Source organism: Brachyhypopomus gauderio, chromosome 14 (genome assembly GCF_052324685.1).
Source record: "Brachyhypopomus gauderio isolate BG-103 chromosome 14, BGAUD_0.2, whole genome shotgun sequence".
NCBI classification, from domain to species: domain Eukaryota; kingdom Metazoa; phylum Chordata; class Actinopteri; order Gymnotiformes; family Hypopomidae; genus Brachyhypopomus; species Brachyhypopomus gauderio.
The window spans coordinates 13,533,913-13,557,498 of record NC_135224.1 but is presented as its reverse complement, the minus strand read 5'-3'; the positions used below and the strand labels follow the sequence as shown (position 1 = coordinate 13,557,498).

General features: G+C 39.3%; 2 protein-coding genes across 6 annotated transcripts; one reads left to right on the top strand and one right to left on the bottom strand.

Annotated features, from left to right (window-relative positions):
- The first annotated feature begins 4,023 nt into the window (after window positions 1-4,023).
- Window positions 4,024-13,487, top strand: nadkb (NAD kinase b). Of its 5 annotated transcripts, none has more exons than XM_076972033.1 (12): window positions 4,024-4,144; window positions 5,581-5,835; window positions 6,009-6,092; window positions 6,388-6,517; window positions 6,686-6,794; window positions 7,165-7,250; window positions 7,526-7,628; window positions 7,889-8,040; window positions 9,704-9,803; window positions 10,451-10,608; window positions 10,807-10,889; window positions 12,324-13,487. In XM_076972033.1, exons 2-12 carry the CDS (start codon window positions 5,582-5,584, stop codon window positions 12,481-12,483), a joined length of 1,419 nt encoding a protein of 472 aa, XP_076828148.1. In that variant the 5' UTR covers window positions 4,024-4,144; window position 5,581; the 3' UTR covers window positions 12,484-13,487. The 5 variants fall into 5 exon arrangements, with proteins under 5 accessions (XP_076828148.1, XP_076828147.1, XP_076828146.1 ...); XM_076972032.1 differs by lacking the exon at window positions 4,024-4,144 and adding an exon at window positions 4,208-4,385; XM_076972031.1 differs by lacking the exon at window positions 4,024-4,144 and adding an exon at window positions 4,210-4,493.
- sec62 (SEC62 homolog, preprotein translocation factor) lies at window positions 13,478-23,253 on the bottom strand. The gene is made up of 8 exons (XM_076972034.1): window positions 23,096-23,253; window positions 19,994-20,102; window positions 19,475-19,580; window positions 19,067-19,256; window positions 18,829-18,924; window positions 18,560-18,620; window positions 18,185-18,304; window positions 13,478-16,361 (listed from the first exon to the last, which is right to left on the bottom strand). The coding sequence occupies exons 1-8, from the start codon at window positions 23,129-23,131 to the stop codon at window positions 15,868-15,870; spliced, it is 1,212 nt and encodes a 403-aa protein (XP_076828149.1). The 5' UTR covers window positions 23,132-23,253; the 3' UTR covers window positions 13,478-15,867.
- Window positions 23,254-23,586: the final 333 nt, after the last annotated feature.

Sequence of the window (23,586 nt, the reverse complement as noted above, 5' to 3'; positions counted from 1 at the left end):
AAAAAACAGCCGTTTGTTGTTTCGCTCGCGTCATCTCGTCTTGTCCTGGTGCGTCGCAAGTAGGCCTATAAACATTTTTTGTTGTTGTTTGTTTTTAAACCCCGTTACTTGAACCTTTCCTTATATATTTTTGCTGTTGTGTGGCAATTTGTTTTATTTTCAGGCAGGCATATTTTATTTAAAATATTTTTGACATTTTGCACAGTGCCTGTCTGACAGTTCGATATGCGCAATGCGCACTGACGGTTAATGTTCTCTAACGTTTCATTAAAAAAAATAAGTAAATAAATAAAAGCTGAATAAAGCCAACCTACCGTGTTTATTAATTTATCTGAGTGTTTTGGGTTTTTACTTTGAAGAGGAAAAAAGTTTTGAATGAGAACGGGATCCTGTTTAAGGTGCTCTAAATAAAAAAATTAAAATAAACCCGATTCGACTATTAGTCGACTAAAGGCCAAAGCTGACGAATCAGATTCGACTATCAAAATCCTTAGTTGAATACACCCCTAGATATAATACTTATTTTTTGTCCATTCCAGTGAAAAATAAAGTGGCTCTTGGTCTCTGACGGGTTGGTCACCCCATAGCAGATAAGTCTAAGTACTGTGATGAGAATGAAAACAAGACCGAAGGACCTTGAACAGATAGTTGGAGTTCATACATTTACGGCATTTGGCAGACGCCCTTATCCAGAGCGACTTACATTTTTAACTCATTTTTATACAAGTGAGCAATTGAGGGTTAAGGGCCTTGCTCAGGGGCACCTCAGTCATGGCCTCAGGTCTGGGAATCGAACCCACGACCCTCCGGTCACAAGACCAGTTCCCTAACTGGCAGGCCATGACTCACCATGACTCATACAGTCGTGCAGCTTGGAGGCCAACTTTCAAGAAGTTTAGAAATAAAAGGTAGATCAGAGAAAGGTCTGAAGTTACCCGACACAGAACAATCAAGGACCGGTTTCTTCAGAATGTGGGTTCCGGCAGCTAGTTTCAGTGCAGGAGGAACAGGAACACAGCCAGAAGAGAGAGAAAGAGATTGACAAGATCAGAAAGTGCAGTAGATAGAACAGAGACACAAGTCTTAAGCAGAGAGGTTGGGACAGGATCTAACTTTTAATGATTTCCATAGTAGTGGCCAAATCTACAAGGGGAAAAGTTGAGAATGAGTAAGAATGGGAAGAAGTAGAGGATGTAACTGAAATATAAGGTAAAAATGTCAATAAGTGATGGTAAATACTTGACACCTCATCATCAAAGACGTTCAAGAAGTCATAGTTTCAGACAGAAGAATTTATTCACAGTAAATAGGAGCTGCCTATGATTTTGAGTGGCTTTTTTGATAGCAGTATAATTTGTAGAATGAGATGTGTTTAAGGCCATCCTGTAATTAGCCAAATGATCTGAATGTGCTGGAAGGTGGAATCCAGTGTTGCGCAGCCATTCAAGATGTCTGCCTACAGTTTTTAGAGTACAAAGCTCCAGGCTGAATGGGAAGAGGGTAGAGCCATAGTTTTAACTTATTTGTTTCAGCTAAACCAAATAAATATATTATTAGCAATATTATTGATGAATGTATAAAGGACATCAGACACTGGTTGCTGAGAAACTCTCTCACTTAATTCTGACAAAATAGAAGTTCTTCTATTACGCTCACATGCAGCCAGAGTACACTAATTGTATAATAAGCCTTGATGGTTTCACACTTCTTTAACAGTTAAAGTTCATGGTGTAATTATGGATCCAAATCTCATGTTTGAAGCACATGTACAGTGGGGGAAAAAGTATTTAGTCAGTCATCAATTTTCCAAGTTCTCCCACTTAAAAAGATGAGAGGTCTGTAACTGAAATCATAGGTAGACTTCAACTATGAGAGACAATAAGGACAATAAGGAATAAAAAATCAGAAAATCACATTGATTTTTAAAGCATTTATTTGCAAATAATGGTGGAAAATAAGTATTTGGTCAATAACAAACGTTCATCTCAATACCAATGACAGAGGTAAAACATTTTCTGTAACATTTGACAGCTCTTTGGTCTTCACCATAGTAGAGTTTGGAGTGTGACTGGGTTGTGGGCAGGTGTATTTTATACAAATAACAAGTTCAAACAGGTGCCATTGATACAGGTAATGAATAGGGGACAGAGGAGCCTTGAAGAAAATGTTACAGGTCTGTGACAGCCAGAAATCTTGCTTGTTTGTAGGTTACCAAGTATTTATTTTCCACCATTATTTGCAAATAAATTCTTTAAAAATCAGTGTGATTTTCTAATTTTTTATTTCTCATTTTGTCTCTCATAGTTGAGGTCTCCCTTTGATGTCAGGTACAGACCTCTCTCATCTTTTTAAGTGAGAGAACTTGCACAACTGGTGACTGACTAAATACTTTTTCCTCCACTGTAAATATTCTAGGAGAACCTTCTAGGTTCACCTCCTAGGACAAAATTTCATATTAATTATATAAAATTACAAAGCATTGAACGGTCCTGTCCAACAGTACCATAGCAAACTCCTAGTTCATTATGACCCAGCACATATGTTTATATTAAAAGGTGCAGGTGCAGTGCCTCGACTAAGGATGTCACCTGATGCACATGATGCAAAGCCTGTTTCTATAATGCTCTCCCACTATGCAATAACCTTCCTGTCAATGTTTAAGACTCAGTCATAGTCTCAATTTTTAAGGCTAGACTGAAAACCAAAAAGTCATGTAATTATATTAAATAATTTAATTAAATACTTCCTTTTTAAGATCAGGGGGATTGTGGGAATTGAGAGTTATGGTAAACTGGGATGTTATGATGCTGTCATGTCATCTGCTTTTTGTGACTCAAATTTGTTCATTGAACAGTTTTTCTGGTGTCTGGGTGTGTCTAGCAGCTGACCTGAAAATGCCATCTGAATCATGGAAACACCCTTAAATGTCATGGACACCTCAGTTTGTTTCAAAACACACAAGTAAAAATAAGAAAAACGTATTTAGATATAATTTAGACATAATTTTAGGTTTCTAAAAATCATCACAATGAGTGCAATCAGGCATAAAAAAGAAACTACATTACATTACATTTCTATTAAAACGGGGAATAAAATGTAATTGTGCAAAACAGCAGCCATTCAATTTTCTCACAGGGTCCAGTGCGCAAAGCAGCATCCAATGATGCCCATCTGAGAGACGGAGGCGGACATTGTTTTGGCCAATCAGCGTCGAGTAGGTGTCGACTCCTGTCTTTTTTTCCTTCAGGATTTTTTTTCCTGCGTTAGAAGACCGAGAGAGTGAGATCATCTAGGCAGAAAGTTCTCAGCTCATAATATTACAAAGTTTAAGGAAACACTAGAAGCAAACGTTTCTAATCAGTGAAGTAATCGCTATAAAGACCTGCCACCGTTGACAAATCTGAGTGTGCAGAGTAGAGGAAAATCGGAAAGTTACGGTCAATTCAGTTCCCCACGTTCCCCGAATATTGCGCATGCGCAAAATTATTACGCATAATAATAATAATGCCGCTGTGTTATCGTCTTTACTCGACGTATACAAGTTATAATATTTGGGTTTTGGTTTTGTTTCTCTGGCTAAACTAAACTTTGCATGTAAAACTGCTTGCGATTAACTGTACTGTAAAGCTTAGAAAGTATTTTAGCACAGGATTTAATGTACAAAATTTAGATGGATATTTAATTGTTTTCGCCATGCTTTTTTCAGCCTCTAGCTTGCTTGCGAGGTAGATTTAATGTGTTGGATCTCATTTTAATTAGGTTGCCTTTAAATGATTTATGTAAATGTCGTTTATTTAAGATATGTATTGTTCACACTTTAAAGGTTTTTTTTTACAGACTGGTTGGTTGCTGTGTCCTGGATGTCCTACAGCCTAAAATGACTTTTGTTTCAGACAAAAATACAATGTATTACATGGCACGTTATCCCATTTGGTCTCACGCAATATTTATATTTATATGTTATGTTATTATTTCATAGTGCAAGTTCCATCCAACCGCCACTGCATGTTATTTTGAACAAATACGGTTTTCACTGCAACGCACGTAATGATAAGAGTCATGATTGAGCTTGTCAAAAAAGTCAAAACAAGTTACATTTGAAACAGTTTGAAACAGCAAGTTTTCACTTAGTTTGGTACAGCGCGTATGTATTCAAAACACATTGATCGATTGAACTTTATTTTGTTTAAAGCACCATGAAAATTATCGAGCTCGCCAGAATTTATTTTCACATATTGTATCTATCATTTCGTGTAATGTAAACGAAATGACTTGTTTATCCGTTCCGTGATACTGGCTTTTGAAGCGAGAATCAACTAAACCCTCGTTGATTCTCCTGACGGAATGAACCGGGCCGAACCGCCCGGCCCTCGGCGCTGAGGCGGGTTCGTCTCAGACTCTATAACACTGTCTAGGGTTCATCTGCGCACAAACTGGCAGAATGTATGTGGTGAAGAGTCGTATTGCTTGATTTTTATCTCTCTCGAGTCTTAGTAAGTTAGCCAAGTTAAGTGAACTTGTAAGACAAATTTTATGGCGGAGCACAGTTTTGACGCAGCCATGTTTTCGTGCTTTATCTGCACTGGGTGGTGAATATTAGCTAAAGCTAGCCAGTTAGCTGGATAACTGGCTAACTGCGAAACCGTTCAGCAGGCAAGTCTGTCTTAACTAGCTTGCTTAGTCTATTTGGTTCAACTACTGTGATATATCAGAAGAATTTATAATAATAGCTATTTAAAATCATATTTAATATAGAATATCCAGTGACAGTTTACTAGCTAGCTAACACCCGTTTGTGGGTACGTTTTCAGATGGCTGTGCTATGTTTCTGTTGGCTACTGGCATTTTGACAATCGCCTGTTACTGTTTTTGGTTGTGGTGCTGACCCATCCTCAAAACCGGCTTAGTTGCCACATTTACCGGTCCGCAATAGGCAACTATTTGCCCACTTTAGTTGTTGTCGCAAAATGTCGCATTTAACTTAATTTAGATGGCTATACAGCTGTTGATGGAATGTTTGTGAAATTAGCTGGTGCTGTCAGATAACTGCTAGCTATTGTAAACTTTAAGTAACTTGCAGGTGTGTTGCTGTTGTATGCTGAAATGGATGGTTGTTTATGAATAATTTATTAACTGTCTTCCCCTCTAATGTAAGCTGCGCAATGAATTTAGAATGACTGCTTGTGTATTGAGCTTTTTGATTCTTACTTTGGCATCTGTTCTATCTACTTAAAGTTGGTTAAGGATGTTCAGAAATCTAATCTTATCTAGCTGAGTATTTAACCACTGCATTTTGACCCTTTTTCACACATTTTAATGTCTAGTTAATTTTATGTTAATTTTAGTTCATGCTGGTCAGATCACTTTTGTCTAATCCCTCATACATTTTGCCCCAACCACCAACTGTAACACATAATTTAGTAATTATGTAATTACTAAATTATGTGTTGATAGAATACTTGTATTTCCCCATAATCCCTAGCACTGGAAAATCTACTGGAGTAATTTCTTGGCACAAAGTGATGAACAGAAAGTGGGCATAAATGTGTTATTTGTTTCTGTTTTACTATGTGTGTTTAGGATGAATAATATGGATGAAAGGAGGCCCTCTAAAGAGCTGGAGGGAGAAGGTACCAAGCAAGCCAAGAACAAGGAGCTCTACAGGAAGTCTCCAAGGAGATGGAGAGAGGTGAAAAGGTCTCACCGAAGATCAAATGGTCAAGAAGAAGCAGGGAGTGATCAGAGTTTTGAGCAACACGAGGCTCTGGAACACAGGCAGTCTGTAACGTGTGATGAGATGAGTGAAAGCTTGCCAAAAAAATTGGATAGATGCAGGTAAAAGACAAGCAAGCACAACCACATTTGATCTTTATTAATATGTATTGCAGTGTTGTCTGGCAAGTGAATTTGCTACTCCAGTCACCTATCAGAAGACACACATCCAGTGTGACAAGACGGGTACCATTATTGATGAATAAACATTTATGTATTTTCTGTGCCCCACCCAGACGAGCTCATTTTCTGCATGGACCATATCCTACTACACACTTTGGACCCAAAGCCTGCATTCTCCCAAACCCAACATCAGTTATGTAAGTGTCATTGGGGTAAAGGAGAATGTTGTTGGATATGGAAAGCCTTTCATACATGGACTTTAACATGGCAGGTATTCATTATTGGCAGTGAGTGATGCTGTATGCTGTTAGAAAAGGGTCCAAAATGGAATGGAGAAGCTCAAACAGGAGCAGTAATGAAGAATGCAAGATTGCAAAAGACTGAATCTTACACATAGGAAGAGAAGAATATCCAGTGCAGTTACTGAAGCATGTGAGTGGGGTTTCAAATTAATAGATTTTCCTGTTGTTGTATGTTCCTGTTTCTCTTCAGGCACATTCAGGACCCGGCCAGCCAACGTCTTATGTGGAGCAAGCCTCCTGTCAATGTACTAGTGATTAGAAAGATCCGGGATGAGAGCCTTCTGGAGCCGTTCAAGGAGCTGTGCAGGTTCCTGGTGCAGGTACAAGTGTAGTTCATAGTTGGCCCAACCACACAGACCCTGTGCGCCCTTTAACACTCCTCAGTGTAACATTGCAACACCAGTCAACAGAAGTGGGAGAGTAGCTTCACACTGCTATTATCAAACATGCACTCAGGTCATGCACTCATGTTCTCTCCCTGAGAGCAGGAGAAACGGCTGATGGTTTATGTGGAGAAAAAGGTTGTGGACGATAGTGCGCTTACGGCAGACGCAACATTCTGTGGCATCAGAAAGCAGCTGTGCACATTCAGAGAAGGTGTAGTATCAGACCCATTCACTTCTGCACATATACATGGGAAATGCTTATTGGAAGGGCCCTACTTTAGAACATAAACATGTTTTGCTTAGCAATCCCTTATTACATTTATAAATGTTCTTGTTCAATTATAAATTTTGACTAAGACCAGAATTAATCAATGGATCAGTTATTCATAATAATGATCACCTGCAGTGATGCAAGTTTTACAACTTCCATAGTGAGATTTTCAAATGCAAAGACTTATTTAAAACAAACTGTGAATAAGATTAGATTAATTAAATGTTAACATTTACATGCCGTTTTATTAGTTTGAAAGTTTGAAGTTGATTTTGACCTTTTAATTGCCTTCTGCTGTGTTTTGTTTAAGGATTTGATGATATCTCAAATTGCATTGATCTTATTATCTGTCTCGGGGGAGATGGCACTCTGCTCTATGCCTCGTCCCTTTTCCAGGTAAGCTTACTCAATACTGTCAGTAGTTGAACATGAAATCATCCACCTGTTGGGCTTCAGAAGGAACTGGCCATTCATGAACAATCGTGCAACAGGAAGGTTTCATTCTTTTTCAGCAATGTTTCATAAGAATGTTCCTAAGCAAAAGGAATGTGTCATAAGGAGCAGGGTAGGATTTAGCATTTAACACTCGGATGGATTGTACTGTAAAGGAGCAGTGGATTGAAGAAATTGTATGTGTGCGTGCGTGCATGTGTGTGTGCTGGTGCTCATAGAACAGTGTTCCCCCAGTCATGGCTTTCCATCTGGGATCGCTGGGGTTCCTCACACCCTTCAAGTTTGAGTCCTATAAGTCTGAGGTGGAAAAAGTGTTTGAAGGTACCATGACTGACTTTCTGTGGTAAATGTTAGTGAACATACACATAATGCTGCTAAATGTAAAAATGAAAATTATAGCTGACCCAGAAATAGTAGAGTTATGTACTTGGGGAAGGAATTTTGTCCTCAAAGATTTAGTTTATAAGATATACAGTATATATAGAAAACAATATTTCGAATATTTAATTGAAAATGTATCCAGTTTTATTCTTGTACATTCATGTCACTTATGTGTTTGTGTGTGCATGCTCGTATCCTAGGCAACGCGGCCATTGTTCTACGCAGTCGTCTGAAAGTAAAGGTGGTGAAGGGTCTGTGTCAGAGGAGCAAACAGCTCTCTGGACCTGAGAATGGCCCCATCACTCACCAGCATATCAACCCAGATGCAGGCAAAATAACACTGCAACTACAGGTGCTACTTTCTCTCACGCACACCCTCATACACACAAGTGGCAGTTAATACTTCAGTTATAATGTTTAAAGTTTATAAGCAAATAGGAGCTCTTTCCTTGATCTGGATTCTAACAGGCACATACTACATTTCTTATTTTATCTGTTCTGACACTGCTTACTCTTGAGAAGAGTACTTGAGTCCTCCATGTCCCATGCCTTTTGTTTGTTTTCTTCTTTTATTTGTTAATAATTATTTAATTTGTAGTTTACATGTTACATTTTAATTATTTATTGGTATTTAATTTCAATATTTTTACTTTTTTTTAATTTAAATTTTATCTATAAATTGTTTGTAAAGCACTTTGAGTTGCATGTATGTACGAAAGGTGCTATACAAATAAAGATTATTATTACTACTAAAGACCATGCTGTCTTTAATAAAATATCAGTGGTTGGACAGCAGAAACACCACAACAGAGATAATCTGTAATTCATAACCATAGGAATCAAATTATGAGTTGTGTGGCTTTGAATATATAGCCACACATTTGATACAAGAATTAATCTGTTTAAGAAATGTTTAAAAAATAAGCAATTAATGGTCTTCCAAACCATAGACCAGAAACTCCAGCCACACCCCATCCCATTTTACACACATTTCACTTTATATATAGTGTAGTGTAACATGCGAGGGGTTAAGGAGTTTTTCCTTGCCACTGTCGCCCTTGCCTTGCTCACTGGGGGCTAGGACTCGGCACTTTGTGACAAGCTGCTTTGTGACGACAACTGTTGTAAAAAGCGCTATATAAATAAAATTTGATTGATTGATTGATAAAGGACACAAAGACAAGGGTTCGTCATTACATTTAATGACTGAGTGATTTCCATCCATTCAGCCTGGCATTCTGGGGTGGGGTGGGGTGGGTTGTATAGTATAGTATACACTGCCATCTTCTGGTGAAATATAAAATGCTGTGGTGAACAGAGGCTGTGGGCCAGTGAAAAGTTGGACGCGGGCCGCACTGTGGATACCCCTGTACAGTGAGTCTCCGCTTAACGACGGGGTTAGAGACTGAAAAGTCCGTCGTAAAGCAGTTTTCGTTGTTAAGTGTGACCCTAGATTTAGATACGCTTTGATCGTAAATACAGTATAGAAAAAACTAACAATGTTCTCGTACAGCATGAGAGAGCGATCACGTTGCCGGGATGGACTGTGGTGGAGGCTGCACTGCCTCAGCTTATCGTACAAAACACTCCACAACACTCCACTGTGCTGCCACTGCTCCTCTGCGCACCACGCCAAAAAAAAAAAAGTCGGTCTGTCATTAACCAGACCCGTCGTTAAGCTGGGACTCGCTGTATTAGAGGATCAGTTTGTCTTTCAGAGTCTTTCCCCTTGCAACCATCTCTCGTAGCTGTAATAAGATGGTGTAATAAGATGTTGTTTGCTGTGTTGCTGCAGTGTTGCTGAACTGTGCTCCTCGACATCTACTGTCTGGCGTAAAGCCTAATCAAACACTCTTGATCTAGTGAACACATTCAGTACTGATTATGAGAACTAATTGCGCTGGAATTACATTTTGCAGCACATCGGATATCCAGGTCAAAATATTTCAGATAATAAATTAATTACATTCCATTCCTAAAGCTGACACAGTTTCTTTGTTGTTGTTCTTGTGTAGGTGCTGAATGAGGTGGTAGTGGACCGGGGACCCTCCTCTTACTTGTCAAATGTTGACCTGTTTCTTGATGGCCGTCTTATCACCTCAGTCCAGGGAGATGGTGAGTGTCATGCCATCATTAAGTTGAACTGTCTGTGTGTGGGCGTCTGTGGGTGGCACAGAGTGAGTATGGCCTTTGGATTGCCCGGTGATGGTTGTGGGTGAAGGGAAGCAAAGCTGTTCAGCCAACTTAATTTGTTTTGTTTGTTGGGGGCAGTCATGGCCTGGTGGTTGGGGAACTGGTCTTGTGACCGGGGTCGTGGGTTCGATGCCCAGACCTGAGGCCATGACTGAGGTGCTCCTGAGCAAGGCCCTTAACCCTCAATTGCTCACTTGTATAAAAAAAAGAGAGATAAAAATGTAAGTCGCTCTGGATAAGGGCGTCTGCCAAATGCCGTAAATGTAAAATGTAAATGTTTATGCACATTTTAGATGATTTGTTAGGGTGTGGTGCATTTATCTTTGTTTTGATGTTAGACTTGTGGTTTTTAGCTTCTTTTGTTGCTTTGAGCCCTAATTCACACAAAAGTTTGTGAACACAGTAAAGCTAATGCAGATATAATTGATTATTTCATTCTTGCGGCTGGTGGTCTTCTCTTCCTTTCCCTCCTCCCTTTATTGTTGCTCACCTACTTCAGATTGAGATCTGACCGTGTGTGTGTGTGCGTGCGTGTGTGTGTGTGTGTGTGCGCGTGTGTGCGTGCACAGGTGTGATCGTCTCAACACCCACAGGCAGCACTGCATATGCGGCAGCGGCTGGAGCCTCTATGATCCACCCTAACGTTCCAGCCATCATGGTGACCCCAATCTGCCCTCATTCTCTCTCCTTCAGACCCATTGTGGTGCCAGCCGGAGTGGAGCTGATGGTGAGAGGGTGCGGTGGTAGTGTGAGCCGCAAACACATCCATATGTCATTACAATGTACTGACAGTATATGATTACATCATAGCAACCATAGTAAACATATTTATGTATCTTTTATGTTAATTTCTTCTAATGTGACTTATGAATTTAAATTTCCCTCTCTGGAGTGACCTTATTGAATTGCTCCATCTTCTGGGCAGATAATGCTGTCACCTGATGCCCGCAACACAGCCTGGATCTCTTTTGATGGCAGAAAGAGACAAGAGATCCAGCATGGAGACAGGTAAGTGCTCTCTTTGATCCCATATAGACAATGATGAAAAGCTTGGGCAATAGAATTTAATAAACCTTAATTTCCATTTCCCACCTTAAGTAGCACCACAAACTATCAGGCTGCAATAGCAAAATGCGCTGCAAATACGCAAAGCAAATTCATCAAAATGACAATGCGTGCGCTACATTTCAGAAATGCGCTGCACATTCAGAAATGCTACAAATCCAATCACGACACAATCGGAAGTGTTTCTGGACGAATTCCTTTATGCAGGGACTCCATGTTTTTAGCCATAAACAACAGGTGTGTTATACAATTTCTCATTACGTTGAACGGGACTTAAGTAGTAAAGCTTAAGTGCAGCAGCTTTATTAATTAAGTCCCCTAACTAGCTATTTAGCTAGCTACATTATGTTAAATGGGATTTTATCAGGGGCTTAAAGCCTTAGTTTCTGTCTAAATACCTAGCTAGCTATCTACATTTAAAGAACATTTATCTTACATGTGATATGAAGTGGTAAAAGATTTTATCACGGGTAAGATAAATGATGCAATATGTCTCAAAACAATTCCACAAAATAAACTAAACATAACCTGGTAATGCGAAGGGAATAACACTACGTTTTTAACTAGAAACACGAGTTGTGTTATACAGTGAATTAGTAAAGTTCTTTAAATGTAGGTAGCTAGGTAGGTAATTAAGCCTGAAAAAGTGTATGCCTTAGTTTTCGTCTAAATACCTAGCTAGCTACACTTAAAGATCTTTACTCATGTATTTAAGCCTTAAGGTTTTAAGCCTTAGTTTTCACCTAAACAGCTAGTTATCTAGCTTGGTATATTTAAAGAGCTTTACTAATTTGAGTACAGTTGTGCTGAATTCCGACTCCTCTGCGGAATCCGACTCCTCTTGTTTGCATGCGGATAAATCAGAAATCAGAATCAGAAAAAGTTTTATTTCCATTGTCAATGAACAGGGTTTGCAGACTAGGAATTTGATTCGGCATGAAGGTGCAACATAAAAACAAGTAATAATAAGGGAATATAAATAGAATGAATAAAATGAATAAAAGATTAATAAAAATACAGAGGGCAATGTGCAACAACAGTACTATATACAGTATGGTGGGGTTTCCCAGCTGTGTTGGGTGAGGTTGGAAGTGTCATGGCTGTCCAGGAGAGGAATTAGATCCCCCTGTCCTACCACACTGCGGTGGCTAGAGTGGGATGCATAGAAGACTATCATTAGGAAGATTACATGAGTTTTCTTTCATCAGTGTAGGTGCCCATTAGAGGAACACTGTTTGTGTCCACACCCAGGCAGGCGGAGGTCCTGGCACACATGTGAACAAACACTGAACATTAATAGTGAACATGTATCAGAACTTGTGTGAATACACTGTATTTTACATTGTGTTAAAATCTTGTGTGTATATGTGTTCGCAGTATTAAGATCACCACCTCCTGCTATCCTGTGCCCTCCCTCTGCTGCCATGATCTGGTGTATGACTGGTTTGACAGCCTGGCCCAGTGTTTGCACTGGAATATCCGCAAGAAACAAACACATCTCACTGATGCTTCTGACTCTTCAGACACAGAGAACTGATGTTCGTCTTTCAGTACATTTGCATTAGTGTTTATGTAAATTCATATTGGGCAAAAATGCCTGAAATATGTCCTGAACTTGAAACTGAACTTGAACCTGAACTTGAACTGAAATCCTCTAGCACACAAACAGCTTAATTCAGCATATACACAAGAAGTGAATTACATCTAGTTACAACACGTGACAACATATGTTGTAAAAAGCGCTACATAAATAAAGTTGCAAACGGAAGGATCAGAGTGACTTTGACAAGGGCCAGACTGAGATGTTTAGACGAGAGTGCCTTCAGAATGGCAGGTTGGAATGATATTACTGACCTCTGTATCTGACCTCTATAGCTTGCCAAAATTGGCAACCATGTGTAGGTAATTTGTAAACATCATAAGTGTACCATGGAGCAATGTAAAAAGATGACCTGGCAACTGTGGGACAAACTAATAACACAAGTCTGATTCATGGAGGTCCCACTTTGGTACTTGAAGGACTGTTAAGAACTTGATGCCAGATACCACAGGACACCAGAGGTCAGAGCTGCTTTGGCAGCACACCTACACAGTATTAAGCATGTTTTATGTCATAGCTGAGTGGTGTGTATATGTGTGTGTATGTATATATATATATATATATATATATGTGTGTGTGTGTGTGTGTGTGTGTGTGTGTGTCAATTTTATCATACATTCATACACTGAAATTCTATCATACAAGTTTTACATCATTGATTAATCATAGTCTTGAGCTGGTTTCAGTTAAGTACATTCCAGTATGGCATATGCAATGCCTCTGTATAGGTGTGCAGGTGTAGCAAAGAATATCAGGGCATGGCAAGATCGGATAGAATGACCGTAATTCACAAAATATGAGAGGTGCTGAATACTTAAGTTTTTAAAGACCATGTATTAAGTGATTTTTAAATAGTAAATGAGTATTAGATTAGTAACGTATTTTTTTTATATCAATGTTGACTGTGCTAACAAAAGCAAGCAATAAACAATTAATTGGCATTCTTTGTTTTATTGCAATGAAAGGGTAGAGAGCTACTTCCAGACACTTGTACTCCAAATATTGAAAAGTCGGTCCTTGGGGATATCTGGATAACAATGATGTTTAGAAATGAGGCAACAACATTTATATTGATGCATTACACAGACTGCTGTAAAACACTCAAGAACAGCTTGATAATTTTATGACAATCTGCCAACATCAGATAAACAAGAAAAACCATAGATACCAGCATACTGGCATCTCGTGATGAGGAATGGAAAACACTGATGAAAGATTGGTAGAAAAGAAGTGAAAAGCACAACTGAATAAGCAACTTGTACTATTCTTACATGGCAACATTTTCTTCAGCAGTGGCAATAGCAAGACAAATTAACGGAAGTGCCATACAACCAAGGTCTTTGAATTCAGAGAATAAAAGATGAATTCAAAAGAACTGACTTGTTAACTGACTACATCATTGAACCACATCATAATGATCAAGAGTTTGAACTTATTTAATATTTATAGATTCCTCTAGACAGGCACACATCAGCCAGACAAACCTCACTTGCTGTCGCCCTCTTGTGCTGGTTCATTAAGATAACATATCTGCTTCACTTGAACATTTGAAAAGCACAAAATATATTATGTACAAATGCATGGTAAGGTATTAAGAACTGACTCACTAGATGATGGAGAGACTAAACACCTTATTGTACCATAAGATTTTTTATGCAATCTTTCAAATTTTATTATTAGCTGCTGAGTATGAGTAAAAAATCTACTAAAGATAACAAAAAAAATTGCCTAATTTTTTTTTTTTTACATTTTTACTGTGATTTTTTTGTAGATCACAGTTCAGACTTGTCACCTGAACTGTTGGCTTAAATATATATTGTAGTATAGAATCCCTATATATAAAAATGATATATTTGTATTTTGTCTTTTAAAATATCTTCAGTAAAAGAACTATGGTAAAATGAACATTCTAGCCAACAATATTTAACCTTATGTAAAGAATATTACTGGACTTCTGTCCCATGAGAAAGCAAAGGTTGTGACAGGCGATGGTGGAGATATGTTTAAGGATCAACTTCTTTAGAGAGCGACACCATCAGAGACAAAACTACAGGAAGTCTACAAATCAAGCCAGTATTGACTATACTGTGATGTATTTATATAGATAAAGCCAGTTTAACTGGGATAAATTGCATGATCAGACTTTAGCTGACAGTCAAAATGCAGGGGAAGACATACAAGCTGCAGCATGGTAGGACAATTATGCTTACTGAGCACTGAAGACACATCCCTTGGTCACTAAAAAACATCTGAGAAAAGGATTTTACAGCCATGTTCTGAAACAGCTCACTACATGCCAACATTGTACCTCTTACCCCAAACTGCTTAAATCACTGAACATTTTGTGTTGAGGTTCTACATGAAATCGACCTGTTAACATCTCTAAGTGAATTCTGATACCATGGGACAGATCAGGAATTCATGAATAGAAAATGGCAAACAAAACTCAGTTGTGGATTTGGCACATAGTTGAAGGTTTGGTTTCTCATTCGTAATTCCTTCACCACCAACACAACTCTTCACTCAGTTAAACTTTCAAATGCATATAATTTTGCCTTTAATGACAGTGTAATGAACTGTGACCAAGTGTTGAATACAAACTGACTTTGCCAGACATTAACACATCTGTAGAAGATCTCCTCAGGGCTGAACTGATTGATGAAATCATCTTTTAAAAATGTGTACAAAAACGGACAACATGCACAGTACACACAAAAATACCTGCTCGTGCCAAGGTTACACCTATTCACCACTGACACACCCTGACCAAGCAACTGACCGCTACATAGGTAGATTAAGAAACATTGGTCCAACCACATGAATGTAGCACCATTAAACTCAAATGATGGCAGCAGCCCAAGATATTCATACTGGGTCTGTGTTTAGGAGATAAAATGGCAGCTTGCGGGCTGCATTATCCTTTAGGCAGACCCGAGTGTGAAATAACTGAGGCGTTCCAAATGCAAGCAGAGCCCCCTCAACCCCACAACACTGCAGATGTCCCATGTCCCAACCCCTCCTCCTCCTTACAGAGTGAAGATTGTACACTGGTTGATGAGAAAGACAGACAGGCAGCAAGGTGAACCAAGTCTGAACATGTTAGTTTACATGTATTAATCAGGGCTTTAAATGGGGCAGGGGTATCAGAGAGAACAAAGAGATGAACCAAAAGTCAATTAAATATTTGCATTTATCAAAGGCATGTTCTGCTCTCTTATTTAACCATATGACCCTATGTGCATTTGTAGTGGAAGATAGTCTGTGAAAGGGGTGGAAACCTCCTCAACCTCTCAGTCCGTGTGAAGTACAGTGCCCGCATTCTTATGTCTCAATAGTCGATTTCTTTGCCTCACTGCCTTCTTTATTTTCTTCCTCCTCCTCCTCCTCCTCCTCCTCTTCCTCCTCCTCATCTGTATGCAACTCCAACTCTTCACGAGTGATCATTTCAAAGTCGTTGCCGTTACTGTGCTGCGAGCCATCATCTTCTCTGCGGTCGCTGTCCGTTTCAGAGTGGCGCTCTCCCTCCACTATTGTGGCCACCTTCATCTGGTCTTCATCTTCCTCAACATCTTTCCTCTCCGTGTCAGATTTGTCCTCACTGTCAGACTTCTGTGCTCTGGTGGCATCCAAGCTCTTGCTGTCTGCTTTCTCCGCACCGATTTTCTTGCCACTTGTGCGAGTGCCCTTGTACTCATGTGTGTAGAGTGGTCGGAAGGAGTCTATGAAGCCCACATCCGCTGTTAGGTTCGGCAGAAACCAGAAGTGATGCCGTCCGCCCGTCACCAGCCAGATGATTAGGAACAGAATACAGCGAGCTGGGGATGCAGGGAGAGCATATGGTAATCTTCTCAGGAAAAAAAAACACTGGACAGCATCTACACAAGATTTTTGATTTTCTAATAGAAATAGAATAATAAAAGTGCTTCTCTTACCTAGACTCATTTGTAAGATGCAGAAGGCGCATCTTACAGGTGTACAAATACAATCTGTTGTCATGCAAATTTGATCAGCTACCCTGTCCAACCTCTTACTGTTTTACAGCTGTTTTAAAGTTATATTTATTTGTATTCGTTAGCTTTGAATAAAAATCATGTCTAAATATGTCTCTGGAAAATGTTTATAAAAATGTAAGTCAACTTATATGACCAAAACAAAAGTAATCACATTAATTGATTGTGCTGGAGTTGCTGTTACAACTAGTCAAATCAAATGCATTAGAAACTGTCAAAAAGCAGCTTTGCAAATGTATTGGTCCAGGTGCTTAATAACGAAGCCAGGTGAGACGGTGACAAACTCTATAGTCATTAGATGGAAAACCATTCACCAATTCACTGATTTTAATCAGCTATTTATTTATTTGAGCTGAAAGACCAACAACTAAAGCAGCTTACCACCATAAGCATATGGCCAACTACAGCCAAGTGGTCTCTATCTAAGAACCTAAAACACAAGGTGTGTAAAGAGTGCAGTGGTCCTGCTAAAGCCCCTTGCACACAGACACTTTTTTTTTGCTGGGATGTTGCAGGTTATGTACATATTGGTAGGCACCATGTGCAGATCAAGACAAGTACTCTGAAAAAAGACTAGACATTCAAGAAATACAATCTTTGTCAGAACATTTAAAGAGCAAATGAGTTTCAGAAGCCAATGGAAGAACCTTGGTTGTCTTAAAAGATGATTTTAACAATTATGTGCCCCATTGCCATTTCTTCATCTAAGACAACTGCTACATAACAGACAATATACCTTCCAGCGTTTTCCCATTTTGAGATACAGATAAAAAAATATATCTATGTTGATGTCATGCAAAAAATACTTGAGTATCCTTGATAAACGTTTGTAGTGTATCACTCTCAAATACCCTACCAGGTATGTGGTGTTTAAAAAAAATAGCCTGTATTTGTTTAAACCCAAAGTTAAATCTAAACAGCACCACTTTCACACTTGCTGATATACAAATATCACACCCTGCTACGACAGCGAAAGCGCGCCAATCTCACCCTGTTTGGAAAATGGCCGACTGGCAAACACAGGTAAGATGTGTGTTTGTGTTTTCTCATATCAGCTATTTTTAATGATTATCTATTTTAGTAACCCACAGTTCGTCATAGAGGCTTGGAGTCAGACTACTAACTGGTTAATCTACGTAGAGTGTTACCTTCCCACATTAACGTTTAGTTAACGTTACCTAGCTGAGACTTTCGCTGACATAGCGGGGTGTGCCGCAGGGTGTGTAGAATGTGATGGGTGGGCGGGGCTTAACTCCATCAACCAATGACTGTGTAAATCCCGCCTACCCATCAAATCAGGTCCAAAAGTCAAAAACGAGAAACTTCTGGAGGTGAGAGTGAGACCGTGAGAAGTGCGAGTGAGAAAAGGCGCAACGAAAACGGATTCTTCAAGAATATTAAACTTAAAATAGACAATTAAAAACTAAAATATTCTGTTTACAAACCAGCTTTTTTAACTCTCAACATTAACGACAGTTTTCTCAATTACAAAACGTTATTTATTGGTTATGGATTCTGTTTTTTGATTCTCAAAACTTTAGGACCTATTTTGACGCCATAGTGAAGCTTCAAACTCTGGAACTGACCACTTTTCCAGTCAAAATAGGGAAGATGAACTGAAATCTCACCAACAGCAAGGAGAAGAATGCTGGCAACAAAGCAGCCGGCAGCAACGCTCAGGTAGTACACGCCCACTCTCATCTCCGCCGGCCACAGGGGAAACAGAGTGGCAGCAATCACAGCAATCACTGCAACAGACACACACATGTACGTGTGCGAGAGAGATAAATACACATCCTGCCACTTACCACTGCAACACATTAAAAAAGACAAAACATGTGAGATTTATTTTCCAATGGACATCATCCTGTGATAATACGGAAAAGCGCAAATAATGTTCAGATTTGTCATATGAAAAAGAAGAAGAAGCAGTAATGAGACAATTTAGACAAAATTCAATGGCTGTGTTGAGAGGCACAACTTGACACCCCCCATTTACTTACCTAATACAAGTCCCATGGCAAAGGTTTTGAAATGTACTGGGTCATAAATCCAGACGTACACCTACCGGTGAACATTGATAAAAAATGAATTAAATGCTTATACAATGTCCAATGTAATAATTTCATCAGATGCTTTTGTAGATGCTATTAAAGTCTCTTTATAATAGAAGACTCCCACAATACTGCTACACACATAAATGTTTGGTTTTCTTTTACTTTTATTAGGGTTAACATCACCTCACATCCATCTAGAAACAACTTAATGTTACCTCATTTCCATCTACAAACAGCTGCTCCTCATGTGGCTCAAGTTTAAACTTCTTCTTAACATCCTTCTTCTTTTTGGGTGATCCTGGACTTTCCTCCTACAAAATATCAGGCATAAAACTAGAGTCCAGTAGTAGAGTCCAAATGTCCAGAACTCTTGTCTCTTACAACAATGTATGTAAAACATTCTTGATCAAAGCCAAATATAAAAAAAAAAAAAAAAAAAAAAACAAAGCTTACCGTCTTTTCCTTTTTTGTATCAGGAGACTCAGAATCTTTCTTTTTGTCCTTTTCCTTCTTGCATTTTTTCTCCTCCTCTTTGCAGCTATCACCTTTGGCCTTTTCCTTCTCTTTCTCCTTCTTTAGGTCCTTTTCAGGTTTCTTCTTCATCACCTTTAGAGCTCGGTGGAAGAACTGCTTCTTCAGAAGCCTAGTAAGTGTTAATAAGACTCATATAACATTTCCAAGTGAAGACAAACACTACTGCACAAGATACGTGCATAATGCAAATTATGCTTACGGTCATGACATGTTAGCGGTCACATATGTTAAACAAATAAGCAATTCAGAATGTACATTAGCAGTGCTGATGTAAATGGTTTCAAAACATACTACGTTGCGCATTTTTCAAAAAGCTGGAGAAAATACCTGTTACAGTATTCCACTGCAGACTCTCGGGTGGTGAACAAAGCTTCTTCACCCTTCTTTGATTTGGCCCATTTTGAATCAAGAAGAAAGTCCACTGCTTTAGAGGCTGTTCCACAAAGCAGACCAAAATGTAAGTCAATAAGACCAAACATAAGCTGTTGTTGAAAGATTGAGTAGTCATGGTCCTGTGGTAGGGAACTGGTCTTGTGACTGGAGGGTCGTGGGTTCGATTCCCAGGCCTGAGGCCATGACTGAGGTGCCCTTGAGCAAGGCACCTAACCCCAACTACTCCCCGGTCGCCAGGTTAGAGCTGCCCACCGCTCTGGGCATGTGCGCACCACAGCCCCCTAGTAATCACTAGTGTGTGTTTGTGTGTGTGTTCTAATTACACAGATGGGTAAATGCAGAGGACAAATTTCGATTGCGGTGAAAAATCACAATTGAGAAATATGGCACATTTCACATTTCTTAAGATTCACCTTTCAGTAAAGACACAAAAAACAGAAACACACTACTAACCTACAAAATAGTCCACCCGATGTCCCATCATATTGGTTGACTTTGTGGGACAGTTAAACCGTAGGTATTTGGCCACTGCCTTTTCCTCCTTAGTAGGTTCGCCAACCTCCTAACAGAGAAAAAAAATACAAGGCAGGGGTTCTCAACCTTTTGCAAGCTGGGTGCCCCCAATGCTGGTTCAATGCAGTTAATCCCCCCCCCCCCCAATCCTCAATTCTTGGCACAAAGTTTGATAAACATAGCCTCAAATCATCCTCAATTTGTGCATGATATTGCAGTATTTACAGTGCAATCATTTTGAGTACAAATACATAGAAGCGAAAGGGAGTAGAATCTTCAAGACAATGTCAGAGTTGAGGGTATTCCTGCATCATTGCTTGGGTTTTTTTTTTATAAGTTGATATTGAGATGGTTAATTGAGAGATGGCACAAATGCACATGGCGAGAGAACTAGAGTGAATGGCTCTACTACGTGTGCGGACATTTATATGGTAGTACTGACGTAGCATCACGGGTTCAAAATACTACTAATTATTATGTTGCATTAGATACTTCTTCCTCCACCAATCAAAAAAATACAGAAAAAAATGCAGATCCCCAAGGATCGATTCTTTGAATGAAGTTCAGACTTATTGAAATCAAATTAATTTGAAGGCCAAACAATGTGTTAAGAACTTAGGCAACACTTTTGATAATGAGCCCAGCTTTAAATCACACATCCAGGTACTGCATATTTTCACCTTCGAAATATCAATAAAAGTTTGAGACTTTCAGGTCTCTCAGGTCTTCAAACAGCAATCTACTGGTGATTCCTTAAATCCGGTTAAAGATCAGAGAGGGTGCTTTTAGCCACTATTGCCCAAAGCAATATCCCTGTACAGTTTCAAGAGCCTCAAAACCTTCCTGTTTAGATCAGCATTTAGTTAAGTAACTTTGATGTTTGATTACTTGATCACACTATTTTAGTTTATTACATTTTGTTTGTTCTTCTGATTATGTTTTATAGTTTTGCAATTTTATTACATTATTTTACTGTTTTCTTCTATTATTTTAATAATTATTTGTCATTTTATAATTTTATTACATTATTTTGTGTTTTTCTTTTATTTATTCATTCTGTCAAGCAGAATGGAGTTGCATGTATGTATGTATGTATGATAGGTGCAATACATATAAATATTATTACTGTATTATTATTAATAATAATAATGTATTACCCTCTGGATAAAATTTTATTTGTGCGCCATCTCCTTCGTATTAATGTCACCCCCCCCCCCCCCCAAACATGCATTACAGGAACAGACTTGAACCAGCTTGTGTGAGTAAAAAGTAAAAACACAGATACTTGGTAAAAATCAGCATCTTCTCAGAGCCCTCTTGCAGCAACACCACACACTAGAACATAACTGATTCAATTCTCTGGCTAAACGCAGAACCCAGACACTGTGAGTAGGAACAAGCTGTACTCATGAACCTGACTACTTTGCTCAGGCTGCTTAGATAAGCCTATAAAAGAAAGAGTTTTAGCAAGAACAAAAAAGAATGGATGGAATCTGCTTTGGTTTATGCAAAATAAATCTCTGGAAAACTTTTATATCAAATCTTTGTCATTAACAGACATATGATATTACAATAGTGAAAAACATTGCTGCTGTTTTATGTTAAAAATGTGGGTGTGAACATTTGATGCATAGTGTTAGCATACGCATTATACAAAATAGAATTTGTGTGAAAAGAAACTGAGAAACTTCAGACACACCAAACTTTCTTCCAAAATAGGAGAAATGCTGCATACAATGACTGACAGTTCATCATCCTGAATGTCTTTAGCCATAAGCATTTAAATTATGTATAACCTTATTTTTCTTACCAATAGTGGACATTCCTTTGCCCATTCATTACATAACAGAATAGAATACAAATTTATTGCACATGTCGCACAAGTACTGAGCAACGAAACGCAGTTTGCATCCAGTACTCGGTCTTCTCCGTGTCTCACACTGCAATATTTTAATTTATTATATATATATATATCCTAGGTTTTTTTAATTTACTTTTTAATTCTACATTTTATCATTTCTCTTGGCCCTCTAAGAATTTGTTCATGTGAATGTATATTTCGACCTGTTGCATGTAATACGTTTCATGACTACTGTACAAACTGAAACAGGCCGAGGATACTTTTCACCGGAATTTCATGTACCACATGTGATGTGAATGATAATAGTCTCAATGAATCCTTGAACATTTTTTCCCCAGGAGAAGGTACTACTACACAATCATAGTTGTCGCTGCATTACAAAAAAAACTGCCTAGCATCTGTAACTGCTTGTTGGTTCTTCGATATAAAGGTCGCATCCGAAACCGAAAAGGCGGTGCAAACATTTCGCGACGTTGCACTTCAGCCAAATACCCGCACGACACGACAACTCAACGTCGTGATAACGGGACTTCGTGGCAAAGGAAGAAAAAAAACCGAGACGCTGATCGAGTGGTCTTTTTTCCCCCTAGTTACCAACATGGCATTTGACTCCATATTGCCAGGTCAGCTAAACTAGATGTTATTGACGAACAGCTGCTCTTCTTGGGGACTAGTGCACGGATGTCCTCAGCGGGGACAGGCCAGGTGTGTGTGCTGCGTCAGAGAAATAAGGTGACGGGCGTCTCACGGAGTCGCTGGACAGACTGCTAGCGCTGGATCAAACGTCCAGCTCGGTCAATTATCGCTAGGTAACGTAGCCTAAGGAAGGTAGTGAGCCGTACATGCTAGGGGTTCACAGCTAGGAGAAGGACAGCTGATTAACGTATAAGAAGGGCCGCAGGTTCGCGTTAAACGATATCGCCGCTGGTGGTGAGTGATAAAGCACACGGGACATTGTCGCTACCGCTCGTCGCTTCCTCAATAGCGGAGGGAGCTCAAGGCAGCCAGGTAGCTCGCGCTAGCTGGCCAACGTGAGTTAGCGGTATAGATTTCATCACATTTCCCACATTCTAACGTATTACAAGTGATGGCTATCGACACAACCGTTATATTATTCATAGCCCACGCACACAAATCCCAACAAAACGGTCCGCGAACGTATTTAATGCAGTCGCACGTACTTGGACTCGCTTCTTATGTCTCCTGCGTTCAGCCATGATCCAACCTGCTCTCCCGACGTGATCACGTGACTACAGACGCGCGGTGAAATCCCGCGATAACCACTGTGCGTGTCTGTTAGAGAGACAAGATGTGCAAAAGTCGCTCTCGCTTTCAGCTTTTTTTTTTCTTTAATCGTTCACTTCATCTCACTGTCCCGGATTTTGTATGTCCACAATGCTTACGTAACACCGGTGGCGTTTTTAAAAATGCAACACAGGTCCAAGAGCTCTCTGCCGCTACGGTGGCCGGACAGATCCATCGCGCTGCAAGTGATAACAGCATAGTGCAAAGCAAAGCACAACACCTGCACTGCAATTCACAACGTTATACAAATTCAGAAAACTCAGTTTATTAAAAATTACGACAAGTGCGATACAGTTCGCAAACACGATGCAACTTCAGAAACTCTGCAAATCCAGTCCAACACAACGGAAGTGTTGTTTTCCGATGA

What these genes read in the sequence shown, in the direction of transcription:
- nadkb (XM_076972029.1), top strand. An exon ending in GCTGTGCACATTCAGAGAAG is followed by an intron (nt 6,795 to 7,164) that starts GTGTAGTATCAG and finishes GTTTTGTTTAAG; the next exon opens with GATTTGATGATATCTCAAAT. An exon ending in GAGATCCAGCATGGAGACAG is followed by an intron (nt 10,890 to 12,323) that starts GTAAGTGCTCTC and finishes ATGTGTTCGCAG; the next exon opens with TATTAAGATCACCACCTCCT.
- sec62 (XM_076972034.1), bottom strand. Translation starts at nt 23,131, where the DNA reads ATGGCTGAACGCAGGAGACATAAGAAGCGAGTCCAA. An exon ending in GCAGTGGAATACTGTAACAG is followed by an intron (nt 19,257 to 19,474) that starts GTATTTTCTCCA and finishes AACACTTACTAG; the next exon opens with GCTTCTGAAGAAGCAGTTCT. An exon ending in ATACAAAAAAGGAAAAGACG is followed by an intron (nt 18,925 to 19,066) that starts GTAAGCTTTGTT and finishes GATATTTTGTAG; the next exon opens with GAGGAAAGTCCAGGATCACC.